Below are 24,020 nucleotides of genomic sequence, written 5' to 3'. Positions count from 1 at the left end.
AAGGCAGGTTGTATCCAGGTTGATTGATTGAATTGGGTACGACCAGCTCGTCGGATCCTTTTACTGCCGGCAGCTATAGCCGCTAGCAGTAATCCTGTTCTACCAGAAGAGAAGACTCCCTGCCGGCAGAACACAATAGCACTGCTGGAGGGATTCCCTCCTCAACAATGACTGTGTTGATGGGGGAATCAAGTGATTTTCGTTTCTGCAACCAATGGTTGCAGGAAAGAAAATCAAATCTATGGTTTGCCTAAGAGTTTATTAAGCTCTGCTGCATTCACTAGTGGTGAAAAACAATCTGCTGACAGGAAAAGAGATTAGAATGAGCAGATTGATGACTTCTCATTGTGTTACTACTCTTTCATTGTCCAGTCAGCATGCTGCAGCAGAGAGGTGCCACCACTGTATTTATTAACATTATTATTAGTATTCAGGATTTATATGGCGCTAACAGTTTGCTCAGCGCTTTACAATATAACGGGAGACAATACAGCAACAATACAGTTCAATACAAGAGGGATAGGAGGGCCTGATCCTTGGAGCTTACAATCTAAGAGCATTGGAAATGGAGTCATCCTCCGGACCTATAATATAAATTTAAACAAAAGACTGACTGGCATTATCCGTTTATAAATAAATACCATATGGACTGCGCATATGCCGTGCTAATAATTATTATTATTATTACATCGAGTTTATATAGCGCCAAAGGATTTGCTCAGCGCTGTACAATAGAGGGGGGGACAATACATGAAACGGTACAGCAACTACAAACCGCACACGAGGGGTTAGAGGGCCCTACTCTTTCGAGCTTACAATCTAGAAGGGAGGGGGTAGTGGTACAGGAGGAAATGGCTGTGGGGGATGGAGTGGTAGGAGGAATGAAGGAGAACGGCTGTTAGGTGAGGGTGGGGTAGGCTTCCTGAAGAGATGGGTTTTCAGGGAGCGCCTGAAGGTGAGGAGGGAAGGTGACAGTCTGATGGATTGGGGTAGTGAGTTCCAGAGGATGGGAGAGGACCAGGAGAAGTCTTGCAGTCGTGCGTGGGAGGAGGAGTCCAGGGAGCAAGATAGGAGGTCCTGTGAAGAGCGAAGGGTACGGGTGGGGTGGTACCTAGGAATCAGGTTGGTGAGGTAGTCAGGGGCAGTGTTGTGAATGGCTTTGTAGGTCAGAGTGAGTAGTTTGAATTTGATGCGTTGGGCAATAGGGAGCCAGTGGAGGGATAGGCAGAGGGGGGTGGCAGAGGTGGGAGCGGGTGGTGAGGTGGATGAGTCTAGCCGCTGAGTTCAGGATGGTCTGAAGCGGGGAGAGCCTGCACTGGGGTAGGCCGGTGAGGAGGGAGTTGCAGTAGTTGAGGCGTGAGATAATCAGGGAGTGTACGAGTAGTTTAGTGGTGTCTGGGGTAAGGAAGGAGCGTATCTTGGCGATATTGTGCAGGTGGAGCCTGCATGTGTTTGTAAGTGATTTGACATGAGGTTGGAAGGAAATGTTTGAGTCCAGAATGACGCCAAGGACTTTGGCTTGCGGGGCGGGATTGATGGTGGTGTTGTTGGTAGTTATGGATAGGATGGGGGGGGGGGGGGCATGGGGATAATAAACACTAAGTGAAAATAAATAAATAACTTGTGACATTGAATAAACATTTTGTTATACTGGTATTAATAATTCAGTCCCAGTATATGAAAAATAAAGTGCTCAATTCTTGATTGTGAACTCTATATAGTGATAGGCGCTCTACTGTGCGCAGACTGGTGCCCCACATGGACTTGCACTCACCGTCATCCCATGACCACCTATCTCTAGGATGGTCATTTGTGCTTTTGGGACTATCCCAGTATGCAGCATTTCTAATGGTATCCGGTGTTCCTTCACAGCGGCTATATCAATACCAAAAATCCTCCTCAGGCAAGGAATGCAAGTATTCAACATAAAAATAGAAACAGAAACGAACATCCCACAGTGTAAAACCATTACAACTTTAATGTTGGGGACATACTGAAAAATACAACTCACAAAAGAAGTGCCATAAGCTGGCACTTGGTGTATTCAGCCTTGTTGCTTGTAAAGGGAAGAAAATGGCCGCAGCTATTGCGGTTTAGCCTCTAGGCAGCGTGCGTTCCAAAGGGCGGACATGATGTTGCCGAAAGTTGCGTCATCAAACCTCGACGCGTTTCGATCAATGGGTCATCATCAGGAAGTGCTGTGCAGTTATTGTTCCTTGTCAATGGATTATTTTCAATATCGATCATGTAACACGAACCATGTTCCCAAAGTGCCTTGAGATGTTTTTGTTCTCTGCAGGTTTTAAAAGAGAAGAAGCAAGCCACAGAAAGGCTGGCTTCCCTCTCTATCCAGAGTGAGAGACGGGTTCAAGAATTGGAGAAGAATATCTCACAGATGAAACAGCAGCAAGGGCAGCTACAGAAGAAGCTTAAAGAGGAGAGCGAACAGAAACGGAGACTGGAGACTGAGATGCAGAAAAGGAGACACAGAGTGAAGGTGACTGGAACACTTTGTACAGACTAAACAATTGTCTCTTTCTAATAGTGTTCATTCAGCCAAGAACATGTTTATAACAGACATGAAAACCACAGCCTAATCTGCTAAACATTCTGATTCCTTCGGACACATGCAATGCAAAAGACTTTTTGTAGGAATTAATCATTAAAAAATGCAAAGTTGCCCTTTTGTTTTTTTTTGTGTTTTTTTTTTTTTTTCTCATTCAAAGGCTTTAGTTGCCTTATTGTAGTATGAAATGCAAAGTGGGCCTGGAGCAACTCAGCAGGTGGCAGGTAGTAAGAAGACCAATTAACAAAAGATTTCCTGGCTTGCTTTTAGGAGCTTGAGTTAAAGCATGAACAGCAACAAAAGATACTGAGGATCAAAACTGAGGAAATAGCAGCTTTTCAAAGGAAGAGGAGAAGTGGGAGCAATGGATCAGTTATCAGTCTGGAGCAGCAGCAGGTAAGCTTCATGGATTTCACAGCATCTTCTAGTATAGAACTGTTTGATGCAAGCGGGTTGTATAATTGTTCTTTCATCACCAGCCAAACAGGTTTGCCGCTGTTATCTGTTTAGCTGTGTTTTGTGCTTTTTGTGTAGATATAAAGTTAAATAAGCAATTTGACTTTCATAAAAATGAGTTGGCAAATCCCCCTGTTTAGCATAGCAGTCACTTGGAGCGTGTATAATCTATCTGCATGCATCCTTTATTTGCTAGAAAATTGAAGAGCAGAAGAAATGGCTGGACAGCGAGATTGATAAGGTACTGGAACAGCGCCGTGCCTTGGGGGAGTTGGAGGAGGAACTCAAGAAAAGGGAAGGTATATTGATTAAAAAAGAAGCACTTCTACAGGAGAAGAATGATTTGGAGATCAAGAGGCTTCGATCCAGCCAGGTGAGTCTGTGGTCCTAAATACCATAATAAATGAGATTTGCCAGTAGAGAATTTTAAGACTAATCACTATCCATTTGAGTATATGCATTAGCAAGTTGCTTGTTAACCTCTTGACGCTGATCGCACGCAAAGTAGCTGCCTCACAAAACTGGTCTTTTTTTCTGTGGGGCCGCTAATTTGCATTCCTGACTTTCTGCTGGGAGCGCGCCGCACGGCATGCTCCCAGCACAAAGATCAGGGTGTCGCTGAGAGTCCCAGGTCCCGTTTCAACGATCAGGACCCGGAACTCCCGATCCTGGGTCACCTGATATCCTCTGATTGGCTTTCACAGTGATCAGTCACTGTGAAGCCTGCCCCCCTTGTTTTCTCTTTCTGAATGAAGGAGAGAGATAGAGATTCTCTCTGTCCTTTCAGAGAGAAAAAAAAAAGTGTGTGTAAAAAAATAAATATAATAATAAAAAATAAATTAAACTACCTAGATCAAGGTTTAATCCCAGGTTTGTGCCAGGGTTAGTGTATGGGTCAAGGGTCAGGGTCAGTTTTGTTTTTGTTTTTGTTTTGGGGGTTTTTTTTTAGGTCAGAGTGTTTTTTTTTTTTTTGTTTTTTTTTGTTTTGTTTTTTTTTTTTTTTAATTCTTAAATTAGTATCAGTGTCAGTTAGTGTCAGGATTAAAAAAAAAACGGCAAATTGCGCACTATTGTTTATGGGCTGTACTACGGGTACAAACAATAACTAACATACATACTGTACATACATACATACATACATGTATTATCGCTGCGAGCAGGAAAAACATTTTTTGGGTTGTTCTTTAGTGGTAGGTTATGGTAGTAGCAAGAAATATACAGCTACATTTAAAATAATGTTTGGGCCAGTTTTCTTTTGGTAATAAAAAAAAAAAAAAAATAGGAGATATCCATTACCTTTTAGCACCAAATGAAAGCCCAATTTTTCATGAAAAAAAATAAGGTATATTCCACCTGGATGCACAAAGTAGTTGTGATGATATGTTCGGTTTTGCTAACACATGTCAAAGTTGCAAAATTGTGCTTAGGCGCTAAGATTTGTTTTACCATCAGGCAAGAAGGGGTTAAGAACTCTTAAAGTGTTGTGTGTATCTCAGGTCTCAAGCACTTGCTCCTCCAAATACGCACTGCATTTCTAATCCTTACTTTAGGTTATGGGTAAGCAGCCTTTCAGAGGCTGAGATCTACCTGGACAACATGGAGGAAAACAAAAATCCATGGGGAAGGGGGTGGGAAGGGTGTAGTAGTGTCCTCTGCCCCCCTTTACATCACTGTCCCCCACAAATTAATTTGTTATACTTTTTTTTATATATTTTATTAACACACCTTTTTTTATTGTATATATGTGTATATATATATATATAATATTTATTTATTTTTTTTTACATATTTATTATTGTGGTATCCATTAATCACGAGAGCAAATACCAAGTGGTTTGTGAGGAAGGTGCATTGTAGCGCCACACCAACATCACAGTCATGTGATTGGGCAGTGCAAGAGCTGCAGCATTTTGATAGTCATCGTTGAGCTCTGAAATGCATTCTGCGAAGCGTTATTGACTAAAAGATTGGCCTTCCTTTTGGCTGTACAGACGTTTGCAGGAGGCTGATTCTAAGAATCTTAATTCTGGTTATATGCGAAATATGTATTTAATATTTTCTTTTTTTATAAACCTGTAACTGACTTGTTTTTTTGTTTTTTTTTATATTTGCCTGGAGATCTATTTTGAAATATGAAAGTGTCAGCTTTCTGTTCATGGACATCATTCTGTGGCTGACTTTTCATAAAATGTTTAATAATTGTTCTTCAGGCTCTGAGCAACGATATCGTCAGGGTGTCCAGCCGCATTGAGGATCTGGAGAAGGAGCTGACTGAGAAGAATGGACAACTCTGCCAGGGCACTGGCTACGACCAACAGCGAATAAGAGATGAAATTCATAACCTGAGACAGGAGAAGGATCTGCTGTTAAAGCAGAGGGTTGACATAGATGAAAAACTACGGCAGGGAAACCTCCTTTCTGCTGAGGTAAATTGTTATATTAACCACTTGACCTCCAGAAGGCTTTACCCTCCTCATAACCAGAGCATCATTTTTTTTATCCCACAAATATACTGAAAATTTTGAAACACATATTTTCCTTAGTTTCTGTTGTAAAATTTTGCTAACAAATCTTTTTTTCATAAATTTAGGCCAAAATGTATTCTACCACATTTCTTTGGTAAAGATAACCCCACTCTGTGTATATTATTTAGTGTGTGTGAAAGTTTTATATGTGCAAATTACATATATTTGAAAGTTGATCAGCCTTGATGTACTGACGGCCTATCCGTGGGTGGCAGCTGGGTGATCATGGATTTTTTTTTTTTACACTATTATTGCCTATAACAGCGATGATCACTGTTATAAGCAGTAGTTTTACCTTTTATGAATGGCTTTCCATTCATGACAGCTTGGTTACTATTGTGATGCGGTGATTGGCTACAGCTAATCACATGGTATAGGTTGTCAGGTACCATGTGATAGCTGTGGGCAAATCACAGCATCACAACAGTAAGCAAACTGTCATGAATGGAAGCCATTCATGACCAGGGGCGGACTGACCATTTGGGAACTCAGGCACTGTCCGAAGGCCCGGGGTCAGTAGGGGGCGCCATGAGATGCACCTGGTACCTTTCATAGGCTTTTTTTAGGTGTGGTTTGAGTGTGGGCGAGGACACAGGGGCCCCATGATCCCCTTTTGCCCGGGGGCCCCATGAGTTGTCAGTCCGCCCCTGTTCATGACCGTTTTAAATTGTAATAGTGTGATTGCTATGATTGGTCATAGCGATCACATGATACCCTGGCTGTTCGTAGTGCCCAGGCACCGAGTGTCGTGATCTGCTTGCTCTCAGTAAATGTACTGTCGTTTTGGTGGCAAGTGCAGTACAGGACACAGGAATAGATTTAGACCATGACTAATATGCCTCTACTTATAGGTGATTGGACACTATCAAGTCTTTGGTAGAATTGCCCTGTATGTTTTAACAGATGTGGAGTAACTGCTAGATTTTCTAGTATCGTCTTATATTTAAAACTATGTTTTTTATTTAAAATAGGTGAAGTAGTTTAACTTAAACAGGTCAGTTGGGAAACCTTCATTGGAAAGGTATTATGTTCTTACCAGGAGTAAATCAGGAAGGAAAAATTATCCCGCAGGAAGCAAAGTTGGTTCAGAACTGGCATGCCACCTATTTTTAGGATGATTTTGTAGCAATGCTACTTCTTTCCTGGGGAAAGGGTGCGTTTTAGTACGTTTTCCTTATGTTTACGTCTGTCTCCTGAGCCTGTTTCCCCCCCATAGTATTATTGTGGTGCCCTAGCAGTCAATGCCCAACCAGCAGTTTTCCTGCCTAGGCACTTCATCAGACTTCTTTATCAGTGTGAAACCTGGCACAGTATAAAGAGAAACATTTCTAGATTTACCCCATAGTTCTGTGTTGTGCAACAGAGGAACACCCTCATCTGCTTTATAGTGGTCACATACTAGAGGAGATCTGGAAATTGTTCTCTGCAGCTCCATACCTGCCGAATGGAAACCGTCACTCCATACTACAAACACACACTGCCAGTGTCACAAATTTAGCAGGTGACAAATAAAACTACATTCATTTCAATGGCCCTTGCTAGTTAAATATCCTTTCTCATTTATTGGGGGACACAGGAAAACTTTCACCTGGTTATATCACCCCACCACAAGAGGATTGAACACAGGTAAACAAGAAAACTGTGGGCCAGCTCAGTATAATCTGCTGAACTACTGGCATGGCATTTTTTGCTGATTTTGGTGGTTGGACGTCTTCTCTTTAGCTCTTCTGTGTAAAAAAAAAAAAAAAAAAAAGTTAACCACATTTTTTTTTTTTTTGCCAGCACCATTTTTCTTTCTTTCTCTGCAAAACTTTTCTTCAGTCAAGAGACTTTCTTTCCATTGCTGCTAGAGCTTGTCTCTTCAATTTTTGGCTTTCGGTGCAGCCATCCTCAACCTTGCTTTTATTATGCTGCATCTGGGCAACTCTGGATAGTCTGGAATTGCCCTCCAGGCACTGGGTTCCAAATAGGATTAGCTGCAGTGCACTTTCCAGGTCCAGAACCACTGACATTGCCTCAGAGCTTGCCCTATCTGTGAACACTCACTTTGTGAGTAGGCCAGTTGGGCTACCTTGTTGATTTGGGCCTCTGGACCCCTTTTAAAGGCTAGGTTCTCCTTTTGGAACATGTTACACCTCCTGATTCCCTCTCCTGTGACCGCAGGCATTAGATTTTCTCCCCCGCACCCACTGTCACTTTTTAAAAACAGAGCAGCCTTGTGGGACCCTGCCCACACGGCTGCATCATTCACTCAGAGTTCTATGAATGAATGAGCTACAAGTGCCAATGCTTACCGTGGCCAATGGCTTGTAGCTCTGAATGGACTGCGTGAGCGCTGGTGAACGCCCTCGTAGTTCAGTGATTCTTCCTTCAATTCAGTAACTGCTTACTCATATGAGGTGTGAGCAGACAGTGTACTGAGAGTCTTCAGGAGCCTGGCATTGCATCCGCGATGTGCTGATTGTGGGTGCAATGATTTACAGCATGTGTCAAAACACAAGGCTCAGAGGTCAAATCCGGCCCGCCAGGCAATTTTATATGGCCCTCACACCTCTTTTGCAGATGCCACCCCCCTTGTCTCAGCCCCCACCTTGGCTCCGCAGTTGGCAGCAGAGAGGAGGACAGAACTCCTACAGATTCTGCAGGCTCAGCACCCCCTCATCTCTTCGCCTCCCCTGGTCTCAGCATTTAGCAGACTCCGGCGGCTGACCTCCAGCCTTCCTCTTGTCGTCCTCCTCTAGACCCTGCACTTTCTGCTTCCCAGCTCCACCTCCAGCTTCTTCCGGGCAGCAGCACAAGTTAGGGGGGTGCACTGTGATGTAAGAGAGGGTGGTGGACTCTTGACTTCTAGTGGGGGGGGGGTGCTCTGCACCTCTAGTCTTACAGATACAACTGGCCTTTTGAGGGCAACCATAATGCTGATGCGAACTGCCACAAAACTGAGTTTGACACCCCTGCTTTACAGGTTCCAGTGTAAAAAAAATAAGTACACATTTTTTCACCTGCAAAAAGATGTGCATTAATTTATTTTAAAAAGGTGAACTGATCCTTTAACCACTTGCCTACTGGGCACTTCCCTCTCAAACCACCCCCTCCCCCCACTTCCTCCTGCCCAGGCCATTTTTCAGCTTTCAGCGCTGTCGCACTTTGACATTTGCGCGGTCATGCAACACTGTACCCATATGAAATTTGTATCATTTTTTTTCACACAAATAGAGCTTTCTTTTGGTGGTATTTAATCACCACTGGGTGTTTTTTATTTTTTGCGCTATAAACAAAAAAAAAAGTTTTTCTTTGTTTTATTAGAAACTTTTGCAAACAGTTAATTTTTCTCCTTCACTGATGTGCGTTGATGAGGCTGCACTTATAGGCAGCACTGGTGGTCACTGATGAGGTGGCACGGATAGGCAGCACTGATGCGGTGGCACGGATAGGCTGCACTAATGGGCACTGATAGGCAGCACTGATGAACTGGCACTGATAGGGGACACTGACTGGCGGCACTGACTGGCAGCACTGATGGGTGGCACCGCTGGGCACAGGTGGGTGGCACAGGTGGGCTGCACTGCTGGTCACTGATCATCAGTGCCCTGATGATCAGTGCTGATCCCTTCACTGACAATTGCCAGTTCTCGGCAGCGTGAGGAAAGTGCAACCGATAACCGGCAACTGTATGTACCCGGTGATCTGCTGTGTCATTGGACACAGCTGATCACGTGGTAAAAGACTGCTGTGATTGGCTTTTTACCATATCACGTGATCAGCTGAGTCCATAGGACACAGTGATCACCAGTGGCGCCAAGGGCACGCAGAGGGCATGTTCTAGCAGGACATCCGTGGATGTCCTCCCAGAACTGGACAGCCACGCTGTAGCCGGCCTTCGGCTATAGCACGGTTGGGAAGTGGTTAAATCTCCCCAGTTTCCGCTAGCTTTCTCTGTGGAAGAGGTTAATGCTGTGAGTTTTGATGTCATCCCCTGGGTGGACACAACAGCAAGAAAGTATCTCCTAGCTGCTGCTCCTGCTTGCAGAAAGTCATGTGGAACTCTGATCTCTGATCCATTCCTCTTGCTTGCCTACAATAACTGGGGGGGGGGGTGAAGGGGTGCTCTACTTACAGCTTCAGGGCTGCCCGCAGTACACCCACTGATGGTGCTGACATCTGCAGCCTGGAATCATGTTCCCATCTGCCTCTCGTCTACTTTGTCATTGAAGTCCTCTTTGGCTCTGCAGCGTGTGGTCAGTTCCTCCACTCTTACATATACGATTTTTGCTACAGTCATACAAGACTTTCTATCCAAATCATCCAGTTATTTGCTCCCTAGAGAGGCCAAAGGTGTGATGCAGTGCCTTCTCTTGCAGATTCTCTATCTATATACCTTTGGCCATCGTGTCTTCCGAGGCATTGGCGGCAGAGACTCTGTCCGATTCTGAATCACACCAGTCTTCGACTAATAAGCTTTCCCTTGAGGAGTCTACTGCCATAATTCCCAAATTGAAGGGGACAGTGTCAACACTCTGATACTGGAGGATTGATCTGTTCATTCTATCATGCTGTTTCCAGTCTTAATTTGATGTATGGACGATATGTAGTCTCTGACTGTCTTCTGCAGCATGTCAGTGGTCTGTGGCTGTCTTCTGCAGCATGTCAGTGGTCTGTGGCTGTCTTCTGCAGCATGTCAGTGGTCTGTGGCTGTCTTCTGCAGCATGTCTGCGGTCTGTGGCTGTTTTCTGCAGCATGTCTGCGGTCTGTGGCTGTCTTCTGCAGCATGTCTGCGGTCTGTGGCTGTCTTCTGCAGCATGTCTGCGGTCTGTGGCTGTTTTCTGCAGCATGTCTGCGGTCTGTGGCTGTCTTCTGCAGCATGTCTGCGGTCTGTGGCTGTCTTCTGCAGCATGTCAGTGGTCTGTGGCTGTCTTCTGCAGCATGTCAGTGGTCTGTGGCTGTCTTCTGCAGAATGTCAGTGGCCTGTGGCTGTCTTCTGCAGCATGTCAGTGGTCTGTGGCTGTCTTCTGCAGCATGTCAGTGGTCTGTGGCTGTCTTCTGCAGCATGTCAGTGGTCTGTGGCTGTCTTCTGCAGCATGTCTGCGTCTGCATCTAGTTTCTGCAGCGCGCATCTGCATGTCGGCCGCTGGCTTCTGCAGCATGGCGCCGGTCGGTGACTGTCTTCACTGTTGTATCTACAAGTTAAATAAATTCATCATTCACCGTGTGTGTGGAACACAAGTTAGCTATTAAGTGCGTGGAAGTATTTTTCGCGTTTTTCCATGCTGCCTGGTTTGCCCCCTGAAACCTAAAAATAAAATCAGTACTTTAAGGAGTAGGAGAGCACACGACTCACTCCCTTGCTGCCCACAATTTAGCATTTGATGCTGGAGTGCTGTTATAGGTGTGTTCTTAGTGTGATTAGACTGTCTCAGTATATGATGGCGAGTTACACGGATATTTGTGGGGGACAGGGCTCTGCCAGGCACAAAGGGAAGCTAAGAAGCATGTACTGTCTGCTATCCAGGTAAACTGTTACTTTACTCTAAATGGCCAAATAGTGTCAGAATTCAGCTGCTTAGGCCTGGTTATTTGTCTGCACAGTGACATCAATATTAGGGACCTGTCATATTATTATTATTATACAGTATTTATAAAGCGCCAATGGTTCGCTCAGCGCTGTACATTACAAAGGGGGACAGAACATGTGACAGAACAATACCAATACAATGCACAACATGAGGGGATCGACCATAGACCAGCATCTATGGTTGAGCGATGACTAAATCGGAGTTGAAAATCTATTACAGTTATAAGTTATAAATATTATGAATATAACCTTTTTTTTTTTTTCCTCTTCAGGAAGAGAGGATCCTTTTCCAGTTGGATGAGGCAATAGAAGCTCTCGATGCAGCAATTGAATACAAGAATGAATCGATAACACGCAGGCAGCGAGTTCTGCGAGCCTCAGCTAGTCTGCTCTCCCAGTGTGAAATGAACCTCATGGCAAAGCTGAGTTATCTGTCATCCTCTGAAACCCGGGCTCTTCTCTGTAAATATTTTGACAAGGTAAATGTTCTAGTGAATAGGCTACAGCCAGACTGCTCCATGAAATGTTAGGTTGAAGAATGCAGAGAATGAAGTGTGTGTATAGCCCGGCCTCCGACTGTACTCCGTGCATGTTATTTACAACCTTCCAGTAGCTATAAACTGGCTGGATTAACCACTTCCCATCCGCTGTATAGCAGAAATACTGCTACAAGGTGGCACGGGTGTGCAAAACTACATATATATACACGTGATTTGTGGCCTCAGCTGTCAATCACCGGGTCCCAGCCGGTGATTACTCGCTGGCACCCAGTTATCGCCGAATATTACTGACGTGGGGAGAGAACTGTATGTAAACAACACAGTTCTCTCTCCTGTCAGCTCCTGCACACTGCTTTGTATGGCTGTGCATAGCAGAGCCATACAAAGCAGTGTGCTTACAGTTGAACGTACACACAGCACATAATGTGAAACAGCACACAGTTAACCCTTTGATCACCCCAGATATTAACTCCTTCCTGCCCGTTGCTATTAGTACAGTGTCAGTGCTTTTTATTAGCGCTGATCACTGTATTGGTGTCACTGGGGATGTCGGTGACACCAGGTCATTTCCCCCCAGTGTCAGAATTCCCGCAGTCCCGTTATAAGTCGCTGATTGCCGTCATTAGTAGTATAAAAAAAAAATCCAGTATATATACCGCCATTTGTAAACGCTATGACTTTCACATAAACTAATTAATTTAAACGTATTGGGATTTTTTTGTTTTAGCAAAGACGTGTCGCAGAATACATTTTGCTCTAAATTTATGACGAAATGTGATTTTTTTTTTTTTTTAATTGGACATGTTTAACCCCTTCCTGACCAATTATTTTTTTGCATTACGGCACTGCATTATTTTAACTGACAATTGCACACTCATGCAACGCTGCACCTAAATGAAATTTACATCCTTCCCCCCCCCCCCCCCACAAATTTGGCTTTCTTTCAGTGGTATTTGATCGCCTGTGCTGTTTTTATTTTTTGCGCTATAAACAAAAAAAGACCATCAATTATGAGGATATTTTTTAATTTTTGCTATTAAACATGTCCAGTAAAAAAATTTAAAAGATCAAATTTCATCATAAATTTCGGCCAAAATGTATTCTGTGAAATGTCTGTGCTACAAAAAATCCCAATACATGTAAATTAATTGGCTTACGTGAAAATTATAGCATTTACAAATGGCAGTATAGATAATGGGATTTTTTTTTTTACTAGTAATGACAGCAATCATCGACTTTTAGTGGGACTGTGGTGGACAGTCTGACACTGGGGTGGAACTAACTTTGTGTCACTGACACCCCAGTGACACCAATACAGTGATCAGTGCTAAAAAAAAAAAAAAGCACTGACACTGTACTAATGGCACTGGGCAGGAAGGGTTAATGTGTTGCTGGCTATAGCCAGTGGCACTATTCGTACAGGAAAAACCTGACAGACTGGTTGTCCACAAGTCATTCCATAGATTGACTTGTGTACAACCAGATTGCCCATACGTGGATCTAAATTCGGCTGGTTCAGCAGGGAGCAGACAGAATTCGATCCATGTATGGCAGGCTTTAGCATTAGCTTGTAAATTCACACTAACCATGACATCAGATTACAGAGTAGAAGAAAATGTTGCTGTTTGTCACCTTAAACACTTCATATCCTTAGGCTGTTGTAAGGCATGAGCTTGGTGTCATTTTTTTTTTTTTTGTTCAGTCCACGATCTTAAGTTTAGTATAAATTATCCAGGCAACTTGTTCCTCGATCTTCACTGTGACTAATAAACCCATGAAGCGTTTTGTCATTTCCAGTTTTAGAGCTGTCATTCCCCGGCTATTGAAACTGGGAAATTAGCTAATCAAGCACAATCTGTGCTTGATTAGCTGCAGTGGAGGGCAGGGGAGACATTGAGGGTTTCAAATGAGGATGGATCGGGGGGCGGGACTGAGCTATGCTCTCTGTGTCCCATATACACACCAAGCCAGCTCAGGAGTGAGTATGCACGAGTGTCATCACAGTAAGCAGCTTGCTCTGATAGCATTTGGCAAGGGGGAGGGGCCAGAAGTGCTGGAGGGGGACCCGAGAAGGAAGATCGGGGCTGCTCTGTGCAAAGCTATTGCAGAGAGCAAGTAAGCATGATGTGCTTATTTTAAAGAAAAATAATTGAACCTTTAGAAACGCTAATAAAACCCTAATGTCTATTCCATAAAAAGTACCAGCTACCTGCCCTTGCTAAAACATGGACTTGTTAGCCCTTTCATCAAAGCAATAAAGTTAGTGCTACTAAAGGTTTTTTTTTTTTTTTAAATGGCAAACAATTTTTACTTACCTGCTCTCCACAATGGTTTTGCACAGAGCAGCCCCAATCCTCCTCTTCTAAAGTCCTCTGCTGGCGCTTCTGGCTCCTCCCCCCTAAGCAGTGCCCCTATATTAAGCTGCTTGCTATAGGGGCACTAGTGCATGCTCGCTCTAGAGCCCCACTCTCTGCATCCATAAGACACAGCAGAGTGGGACTTTGCCCCATCCCCTACTCTCTCCTCAGTGAGGAGAGCTCTGAGAGCTGATTGGAGGGAAGAGACACACCCCCCTCCACACAGTACACAGGAACAGAGCTGAGTCTGGCAATCTGCTGGAGGTCTTTCACCTGTCACCATTTTTCTCTTGGTGTCAGGAAAACTTGTCAGAAGTGATTCATGCTGATAGCAGAGGAATGAAGCACCAGACATAAATGATTATGCAGTTTCCTTTCTTTCTACCACGAAGTGGAAGGAAAAAAAATTTGCTTGATTATCCCATCAATACAATCCGTGTTGATGGTGGAATCCTTCCCACAGTGCTATTGAGCCTTCCCTGATGGCGGAACACAATAATTGGTATTGCTGGCTATAGCCGGCGGCACTAATCATACAGGAAAAACACCCTCCACACAGTACACAGGAACAGAACTGAGCCTGTCAATCTGCTGGAGGTCCCTCACCTGTCACCATTTTTCTCTTGGTGTCAGGAAAACTTGCCAGAAGTGATTCCTGCTGATAGCAGAGGACTGAAGTAGCTGACACTTAGAGCCCTGGATTGATACAAGTACACACTAATAGAGGGACATGCTTTGTTCATATTTCATCTGAGGTTTACAACCACTTTTAAATATACTGTATCCGACGTTCACTTTTTTCATTATGAAATTTTGTATCTTTATTTGGAGGGTTATGGTGCAAGGATATAATATTGTAGATGTTCTTTTCTGTGACAGGAATTTATGGATTTTGATTAGAATGTCTGAAAAGCATTGTTGTGTGAACAGGGAGCTTTGACAGTGACATAAAATACAATCCTTTCAGTGAATGGGGATTATATGTCAAGGAACAGAGGCATTGGAATTCTTTAGAAACCAGTTTGGATGAAACATTGCTAAAATGAATACTCCATTCAGAACTGGACACAAAACAAGAAAGAGAAGAAAGTGGGATTTTTTTTTTTTGTGGTGTCAAATCCTCAGGAATTAACTCACAACTCAAAACATTAGATACAAATATTACATTTTATTGAGTACAAAATGTTTAAATCATATATGTTTTTGACACTATGTGCACGCTATGATATGTTGAGAAGAATAATGTGTATGCATTCCCTAGTATCCAAAGGTCTCCTGAAGAAGCAATCTACCCCGAAACGCGTTGGGAGCTTCTTTTAAATCTCTACTATTGAGGATTATTAACCGTTTCCCCGCCGACGTATAGATATACTGTGGCACGGGTGCACAAAATCACGTATATATACGTGATTTTGCATTTCCGGTACAACTTATGTAGGAGGATCTGTTTAATCTCCCTGTATCACCTGAGCCCAATCACTTCACTGGGACAAAATATGAGAGCGTTCCAGTTTTGGTATAGTTGCAGTGCTGGCTGCATAGGGTTAGTAGCTCATTGATCATCTTCACTGGTTGCTAGAAATTACCCTTTAATCCCGTTAGAACAGTGGTTCTCAACCTTCCTAATGCCACGACCCTTTAATACAGTTCCTCCTGTTGTGGTGACCCCCAACCATAAAATTATTTACCCAGTAATTATAATTCATGAGTGTCGTTTTACCTTCAATACTGCTGCTTTCAACACAGTAGCTGCTTTTAACAGAGTAGCTGCTTTCAACACAGTAGCTGCTTTCAACACAGTAGCTGCTTTCAACACAGTAGCTGCTTTCAACACAGTAGCTGCTTTCAACACAGCAGCTGCTTTCTACACAGTAGCTGCTCTTTACACATCGGAAATATGTGTTTTCCAATGGTCTCAGGCGACCCCTATGAAAGGGTTGTTCGACCCCCAAAGGGGTCGCGACCCACAGGTTGAGAACCACTGCGTTAGAAGGTCATACATTGCCTGCCAAAAGATGAGTAAAAGGGATGCATGCACTTTGGTAATTCTGCACCCCTGTTGTGGTGTACATTTGCAAATCTTTTCAAAGTCTGCAGTTCACAATCTGCTATCTACTCATTCCTATTTCTAAGTACTCCTAATTGCGCCCCAATTTTCACCTTACAACACAGGTGTTCCCACCGTAAGCCTGATCTCAGCTTTCATCTGGAGAGTGGTAGTTTTTTGGTAGTTACACCTGATCAGCAGAGAAATAATTTCATGACTTTTCTATTTTGGGACGTTGTGTGTCATCAAATCATCTGCTACTTTGTTGAACTAAAGTGTGAATGGGCCTTTAATCTAAGACCCAGTTCACACTGGTGAGGCTTTGAAGTTGTATAACAAACCCCAGCGCACAGGAAAAAACCTCCAAAGGTATAATAAGGGTATGGATTGCTGCTGCGCACAGGTGTGATAAACCAATTTAGTATAAGAAATATAAATAAACAGCGCAAATCAAAACCCCCTCACTAGATGAATAACATAAATCAATTCCATACGGTGTAGAAATCAATATAAATATTAAATAATAGTAAAGTGTCCAAAAAAATAATTATAAAATTAAAAATGATAATAAATGAACAAAAGTCGTTTCTCCCAAATAGATTGTGTATTTAAAAGACTATTTCTCCTAAAAGATTGTGCTTCCATCATCCACCAGTGAGAAACCAACATCAACCGCACTCACCAGATGATGGTGAGTAATGCGCCTTTTAGGATTTTTGGGATCTTAAACCCCCATTATAGCCTCTAGGACTCCTTTCCTTAAACTGAACCTCTCCAAAACCGAGTTTCTTGTCTTCCCCCCCCCCAGCCCGGACACCACCCCCCATTGACTTCTCCATCACATCCAACAATACCACCATCAAACCCGCCCTGCAGGCCAGAGTACTTGGTGTCATTCTGGACTCCAACCTATCCTTCCAGCCCCAAGTCCAATCTTTAACAAACTCGTGCAGACTCCACCTCCGCAACATCGCCAAAATCCGCACGTTCCTAACCCCAGAAACCACTAAACAGCTCATCCCCTCCCTCATCATATCACGACTCGACTACTGCAACTCCCTCCTCACTGGCCTGCCTCGCCGCTGGCTATCCCCGCTTCAGTCCATCCTGAAAACGGCTGCCAGACTCATTCACCTTTCCAACCGCTCCATCTCCGCCACCCCCCTCTGCCAATCCCTCCACTGGCTTCCGATTGCGCAACGGATCAAATTCAAAATCCTAACACTGACGTACAAAGCCGTCCACCATACTGCCCCGAACTACATCACTGACCTAATATCCAAGTACCGCCCAGCATGCACACTCCGCTCCTCACAAGACCTCCTTCTCTCTAGTTCCCTGGTCTCCTCCTCCCATGCCCGCCTCCAGGACTTCTCCAGGGTGTCACCCATCCTCTGAAACTCCCTGCCCCAACCCATCAGATTATCACCTACTCTCCTCTCCTTTAGGCGCACCCGGAAAACCCACCTCTTCAGGGAAGCCTGCCCCGCCCCCCGCTAACTTGCCGACCTCCTCCACTCTTCCTACCACCCCATCCCCCAGCTATCTCCTCCTGTACCACCATCCCCTCCCTCCTAGATTGTAAGCTCCAAAGAGCAGGGCCCTCGATCCCCTCATGTTTTGCATTGTATTGGTATTGTTCTGTCACATGTTCTGTCCCCCTTTGTAATGTACAGCGCTGAGCGAACTATCTGCGCTTTATAAATACTGTATAATAATAATAATATAGGATTTAGGATTCTCCTTCCACTCGCTCCTTCCTTCTCCTTTTACCAAGCTCCACAGCAGTGCAAGGGAAAAAAATATAAAATAGTGTAATACTGCTATTACCCCGTGCAGTACTAATAAAATTGCCAGGCCACTCACATTTCAAAGGATGAATAAAAGCATTCATTTATTGCCTCCATCAGTTAGCATAAATTCCAAGACTTCCACAACCACATATCAGAAACCTCACCACCTATTTCTGCAGAGGATGACAGGATACAGCTCTAACAAACATCAAAGATGGCCGCTTGGAACGCACCGCTTGGCAAGCGTTCCACTCACCGGAAGTGACGCAGGGCGTAAAAACCGCAGACTGGAAGTGCGTTGACGCGTTTCGCCCCTCCCACAGGGTGTTCTCAAGACCTGCTTCAGCACAATTTCAAAGCCACCGACCTGTGCAATTTCATGTGCGACGTGCCCCCATCTGTGCAACTTTATTTACACAAATATAAATGCAAGCCACACATGAAATCGTGCAAAAATAGTACAGGAATATTTTTCAAATTTGCTGCAACTTGAGTCACACCGATTTGAATGGTTCCATAGCAGCAAATAAGGTGTGACCTGTCTTGCGGGTTTGATCTGTCAAGTCGCACCGGAGTGAACCGGGCCTAGGATAGTCGTGATTTATAATATTTCCCCATATACTGCTATCAATGAATTCTGCCATACTTAACCCTTTTCTAGGTGGTCACACTGCGTGAGGAGGAGCACAAACTGCAGATCGCCTTCTCAGAGTTGGATATGAAGCTGGAGGAGCAGCAGCAGCTGGTGTGCTGGTTGGAGGTGGCACTAGAACGGCAGCGTCTGGAAATGGATCGTCAGCTGACCTTGCAGCAGAAGGAACATGAACGTAACATACAACTCCTGCTAAAGCAATGCCAAGGTATAGCAAAGCTTTCGTCCTGTTTATATACCTTAGACTCTGTAATAAGCAGTGTGGGATATGTTCATTAGAATATGAGCTGTGTTCACATATTATTATTATTATACAGTATTTATAAAGCGCCAATGGTTCGCTCAGCGCTGTACATTACAAAGGGGGACAGAACATGTGACAGAACAATACAATACAATGCAAAACATGAGGGGATCGAGGGCCCTGCTCTTTCGAGCTTACAATCTAGGAGGGAGGGGATGGTGGTACAGGAGGAGATAGCTGTGGGGGATGGAGTGGTAGGAAGAGTGAAGGAGGTCGGCAAGTTAGCAGGCGGTGAATTTGATCCGTTGCGCAATCGGAAGCCAGTGGAGGGATTGGCAGAGGGGGGTGGCGGATACAGAGCGGTTGGAAAGGTGAATGAGTCTGGCAGCCATATTCAGGATCGACTGAAGCGGGGATAGCCAGCGGCGAGGCAGGCCAGTGAGGAGGGAGTTGCAGTAGTCGAGTCGTGATATGATGAGGGAGTGGATGAGCTGTTTAGTGGTTTCTGGGGTTAGGAACGTGCGGATTTTGGCGATGTTGCGGAGGTGGAGTCTGCATGAGTTAGTTAAAGATTGGACTTGGGGCTGGAAGGATAGGTTGGAGTCCAGAATGACACCAAGTACTCTGGCCTGCGGGGTGGGTTTGATGGTGGCGTTGTTGGACGTGATGGAGAAGTCAATGGGGGGTGGTGTCCGGGCTGGGGGGGGGGAAGACAAGAAACTCGGTTTTGGAGAGGTTCAGTTTAAGGAAGTGGAGCGACATCCAGTCTGATATGTCGCTCAGTCAGTATATTGACAATATTGTACTCCCTTCTGCTATTTCTGACTGTTAAGTCTGATTCTGATGTCTGGTTGTCAGAACATTCCATTCTTAAAGCGGAGCTCCACCCAAAAGGGTTTCCGCGATTATTGCAGCAAGATTCTAGAACATCACTGAAAACCAGTCCACGGAAATTTACAGTAATACCTCCGTTAACGTAATTTTCGGTTTACGAATGAAAATCCATTGAAAATAATGCCTTGGTTTACTATTTTTTTTTTTTGCAGTACGAAGTGTATGTCGGTGCCGATTTTTAAATGCAATTGCCGGCTTTTTTTTTTCTTCACTATAGCTCACAGAATTAGCTGTCACTTTCCCAGGAGTTAACGGAAACTTTGTTTCTTTTAAGAAACTAAAAGGAAACATTGTTTCTCGGGGAAATAAGCTAAAATAAAACTTTCTTTCTTTTAGCTGAGGGAAAGTGACAGCTGAATTTCTGAGCTATAGTAAAGAAAAAAAAAAGCGGTAATTACATTTAAAAACCGGCACCATAATAAATTTAAAAAAAAAACGGTGTGGGGTTCCCCCTCCCATCCATACCAAGCCCTTCGGGCCTAGTATGGATTTTGAGGGGAACTCCCACACCAAATTTTTTTTTAAAAATAGCGTGGGGGACCCCCCCCCCCCGGAATCCATACCAGACCCTTATCCGAGCATGCAGGTCAGGAAAAGAGGGGGGGGGGGGAACGAGTGAGCAAGCGCACCGCCACTCCCCCCCCCCCCCCCCCCGAACCATACCAAGCCCTCAACATGGGGGGGGGTGCTTTGGGGCAGGGGGGGGGGGGGTTTGATGTAAAAGGGGACAGTGCTGGAGTGGGGTGGGGCTGGCATGGATATCAAGATTGCAGAGCACGCTAGTATGGGGGTAGAATGTGATGTGAAAGGGGAGCAATGCTATGGGAGAGAGATAATGTAAAGGTGGGGCAGAGCTGTGGTGGTGGTGCGGGTTAATATAAAGGGGAGGTAGTACTATGGTGGCCTGTGAAGGGAGGCAGTACTGTGGGGGGGTGATGTGAAGAGGGCAGAGAGCACTACTGTGGAGGGGGTTGTGATGTGAGGGAAGCCAGTGCACTAGGAGGGTGATGGGGGGGGGGGGGGGGTGATGTGAAGAGGGCAGAGCACACTAGTGTGGGGGTAGAATGTGATGTGTAAGGGGGGCAGTGCTATGGGAGGAAGGTAATGTAAAGGGGGAGCAGAGCTGTGGTTTGGTTGATGTAAAGGGGAGATAGTACTGTGGGATGGAGTGAAGAGGGCAGAGCGCACTACTGTGGAGGGGATTGTGTGATGTGGGGGAAGCCAGTGCACTAGGAGGGTGATGTAAAGGGGTGGAAGTGCAGTCAGTAGGGGGAGATGTAAAGGGGAGCAGTGCTGTGAAAGGGGAAGCTGGTGATGTGCAGAGGGGCAGTGCTGGGGGGGGGGTGAAAGGAGCTGTACTGTGGGGGGTGGTGTTTATTTAAAGGGGGATTGAAGACAATGGGCGGGGTGTGATAGGTAAAGGGCATTCAGTACACAAACTGTGAAGGAGGTGGGGGTAATCTGAAAGGAGGCCTGAGAACACTACTCTGAAGTAAAAACTGTGATGTGAAGTGGCAGACTGAGATATGGGGGGCTGAGGACACTGATGTAAGGGGGCTGTGTTGTAAAGGAATCTTCGCACAAACATGCGATTCGGATAATCGCAAATGTTACTGATCAAACCTTCGTTTATTTGAATTCAATATCCCTGCTCTAAAGCATATGCAGTGGTCTTGAGGTCTTCCTAAACTATGATTGACCAAATCATATATCATAATCATATCACACTGGAATCCGTGTGATAAATCTTGACAAGGATTTTACAATTTTAAGTTTTGTTCATTTATGTAATTATTTTTTCCTTTTCAAGTCAAACAGGAACAAGAAGACCTAGTAGGCTTCTGAATAAAACACAGTACAGTCATTGGAGCATGGTACACATATACTTCAGAGATTAACTGTGATTCCGACACAAGGAAATGTATATCTAGACATTATCCTTAGTCTAAAAAAAGAAGTAAAAATTATAAGCAATCTAAATAACATGGCAACAATAATGTAGCTTCCCGGTATGTAGTATTTCCTGGGTGCAGTACCCAAGGCTTGTCCTGTATAAATTGTGTAGTTAGAAAAAAAAGAAGTTAGAAAACAAAAGAACAACTTTAGGTTTTTGATCTGTGTGACAGCCATCTTTGTAGAACTGGTATGGACTTTTGGACTAAATTTGCTGACTTTTCTTTGTCTATCAGACCAAATGGGCGAGGGATTGGCTGGAAGCAAAAGACAGTATGAAGGCAGGATCCAGATGCTTGAGAAGGAGCTTAACTGGTACATGTGGGCTCATCAGGAGCTTAGTCAGAGACTGAACAAAATGGCCGTCCCTCTGAATGCTGCAGTAAATCAAGTGAAAGGTAAGAGTTCTCAAAGTCCTTGCAAGCAGCAGTTATGGTCTGCAACATGCTAATCCATCTTATTTCCTCTTTTAAAGCTCCTCAAGGAGATGGCAGGGTCCTTCTTAATGCTGACCGACATGTCCCCTTAGTTGGGTGTGCTGAAGAAAATAACTTGAACAGTCAACCACTTGCTGCAGAGCGCAACCTGAGGCCAAGAGAGGACTTGCTACATGTGCCATTGCCACCCACATGGAGGCGCTCCTCCCTACCTTCTGAAGAGCAGGCAGGACTGGAAGAGCTTAGACATAGGGACACTGTGATTGAACCACTGAACAACAGAGTGATGCAACCAAATGATGGTGTTTGTCAAAGACCACTTATGTTCTTGCCCATATCCCGGCGAGACGTTCGTAGAAGTAATATAAGTGTCATGCCATTGATGTCCAACATGGAGATGATTGATGTACGAAGACACCCACTGTAAGGACAATTCTGAGCTTGTTTTTGTCTCCAGGTAGGTTGTTTCTACTATACACCAATCAGACAAAACATTATAACAAGCCATCATAAAGCGTAAAGGCATGGACTCCACTAGACCTCTGAAGGTACGCCTGGCACCATGCTGTCAGTAGCAGATTCCTTAGAATCCTGACACTTGTGAGGTGGGACCTCCATGGGTTGCACTTTTTTTCCAACACATGCCACGGATGTTTGATTGGATCAAGATCTGGAGAATTTGAAGGCCAAGTTTGTAGTTAACACCTTGAACCTGTCATTGTGTTCCGCAAACTGTTTTTGGATTTATCATACCAGGCCACCTTCTTCCATTGCAATGTGGTCCAGTTCTGATGCTCATGTGCCCGCTGTAGGCACCTTTGGCTGTGGACTTCGGCATGGGCACCCTGACTTGTCTGTTCCTCTGCAGCCCTATACACCGCAAACTGCGATGCACTGTATGTTGTGACATCTCTCTATCAGAACCAGCATTAACTTTTTCAGAAATTTGAGCTAAGTAGTTCTATTGGATAATACTACACAGGCCAGCCTTCGCTCCCCAAGTGCATTTGCTTTCAGCACATCAACTTCAGAGACAACATGTTCACTTGCTGCCTAATATATCTCACCCACTTTCAGGTGCTGTTGTAAGGAGATAATCCGTGTTATACACTTTACCTGCCTTAGCTAATTATCCTGATATAAAGCAGCTAAATATAAGAAAGTGTTAAAAGCTGCACAATACTCCTCTTTCTACAAGTTACGCACCTTAAATGTCTTGTCCGGGGCCCTTTGCTTGCTCCTTTGTTGTTTTGCTGAGCTCACGGTTTGACCACCTGAACTCCGAGAAAATGAATTGTGGCCTCAAAAGAGCACAAACCCTCATTCGTGATCAAGTCCACCGCATCACATGCCTGTTACAAAGTGTGTGGTTAGAAAAGTGTGGAGGCGATGTGCTACTTTACTTTTTTATTAGCTAACTAAATTAGTTATAGTTTTAGGGGATATTTTACTACCCCACGGTAACTAGTCTGAATTCCAGTCAATCTGTTGGTAAACTACTTACTGCAGCTTTCAGAAAACTAGCCTGTAGAATTATATAATAAAAGCATGCAGCGCTAATAATGTAATAGGAGCATAAAGTACATATAACATATAGAAAAAAAGTCCAATTGTTATCAATATAAAATAAGGGACTATATAGTGATTATATTGTAACCTATAACAGCAATCAAAGTAAGTAGATAAGCGCACTATGGCGTTGTAAAAATTCACATTTGAAAACGTCCAGAGTTGGCGTTTATAAGGTGCATAAATCCAAAGTTCAATCACAGTATATTGGTGGGAATCCGTGATAATAGTGTTGAGATAAATGAGTGTAGATTGCACTAACCAGAGAGCGCAAATCAATGCGCATTGGAGTATATTAAGACCAACTCCTGGTCATCAACATCTGGTAATTGGAACACTGGGGGTCATCTAGTGAGCATCAGTAAAGTAGGCAGCACACCATCAGGACATCCAGGCACCAGGAGTACACTCGTTCAACACCAGGGGGAACCACACGTGTAGATAATGCGAGGTCA

General features: G+C 44.3%; 1 protein-coding gene across 1 annotated transcript; it reads left to right on the top strand.

The window, feature by feature from the left end:
- Positions 1–2,299: 2,299 nt before the first annotated feature.
- On the top strand, positions 2,300–23,519 carry KIF7 (kinesin family member 7; the record flags this gene model as incomplete). Its single annotated transcript, XM_089684287.1, has 8 exons — positions 2,300–2,497; positions 2,837–2,962; positions 3,219–3,395; positions 5,233–5,448; positions 11,392–11,598; positions 18,478–18,676; positions 21,796–21,957; positions 22,035–23,519. Coding segments are annotated over 8 exons (1,674 nt in total), but the record flags the coding sequence as incomplete, so codon positions are not given.
- Between the last annotated feature and the right edge of the window lie 501 nt (positions 23,520–24,020).

Source organism: Staurois parvus, unplaced genomic scaffold (genome assembly GCF_062004578.1).
Source record: "Staurois parvus isolate SC_StPar_1 unplaced genomic scaffold, SC_StPar_1.0 ptg000342l, whole genome shotgun sequence".
Taxonomy (NCBI): domain Eukaryota; kingdom Metazoa; phylum Chordata; class Amphibia; order Anura; family Ranidae; genus Staurois; species Staurois parvus.
Note: the sequence above shows the minus strand (reverse complement) of the source record. Positions and strands in the feature narration are given on the sequence as shown.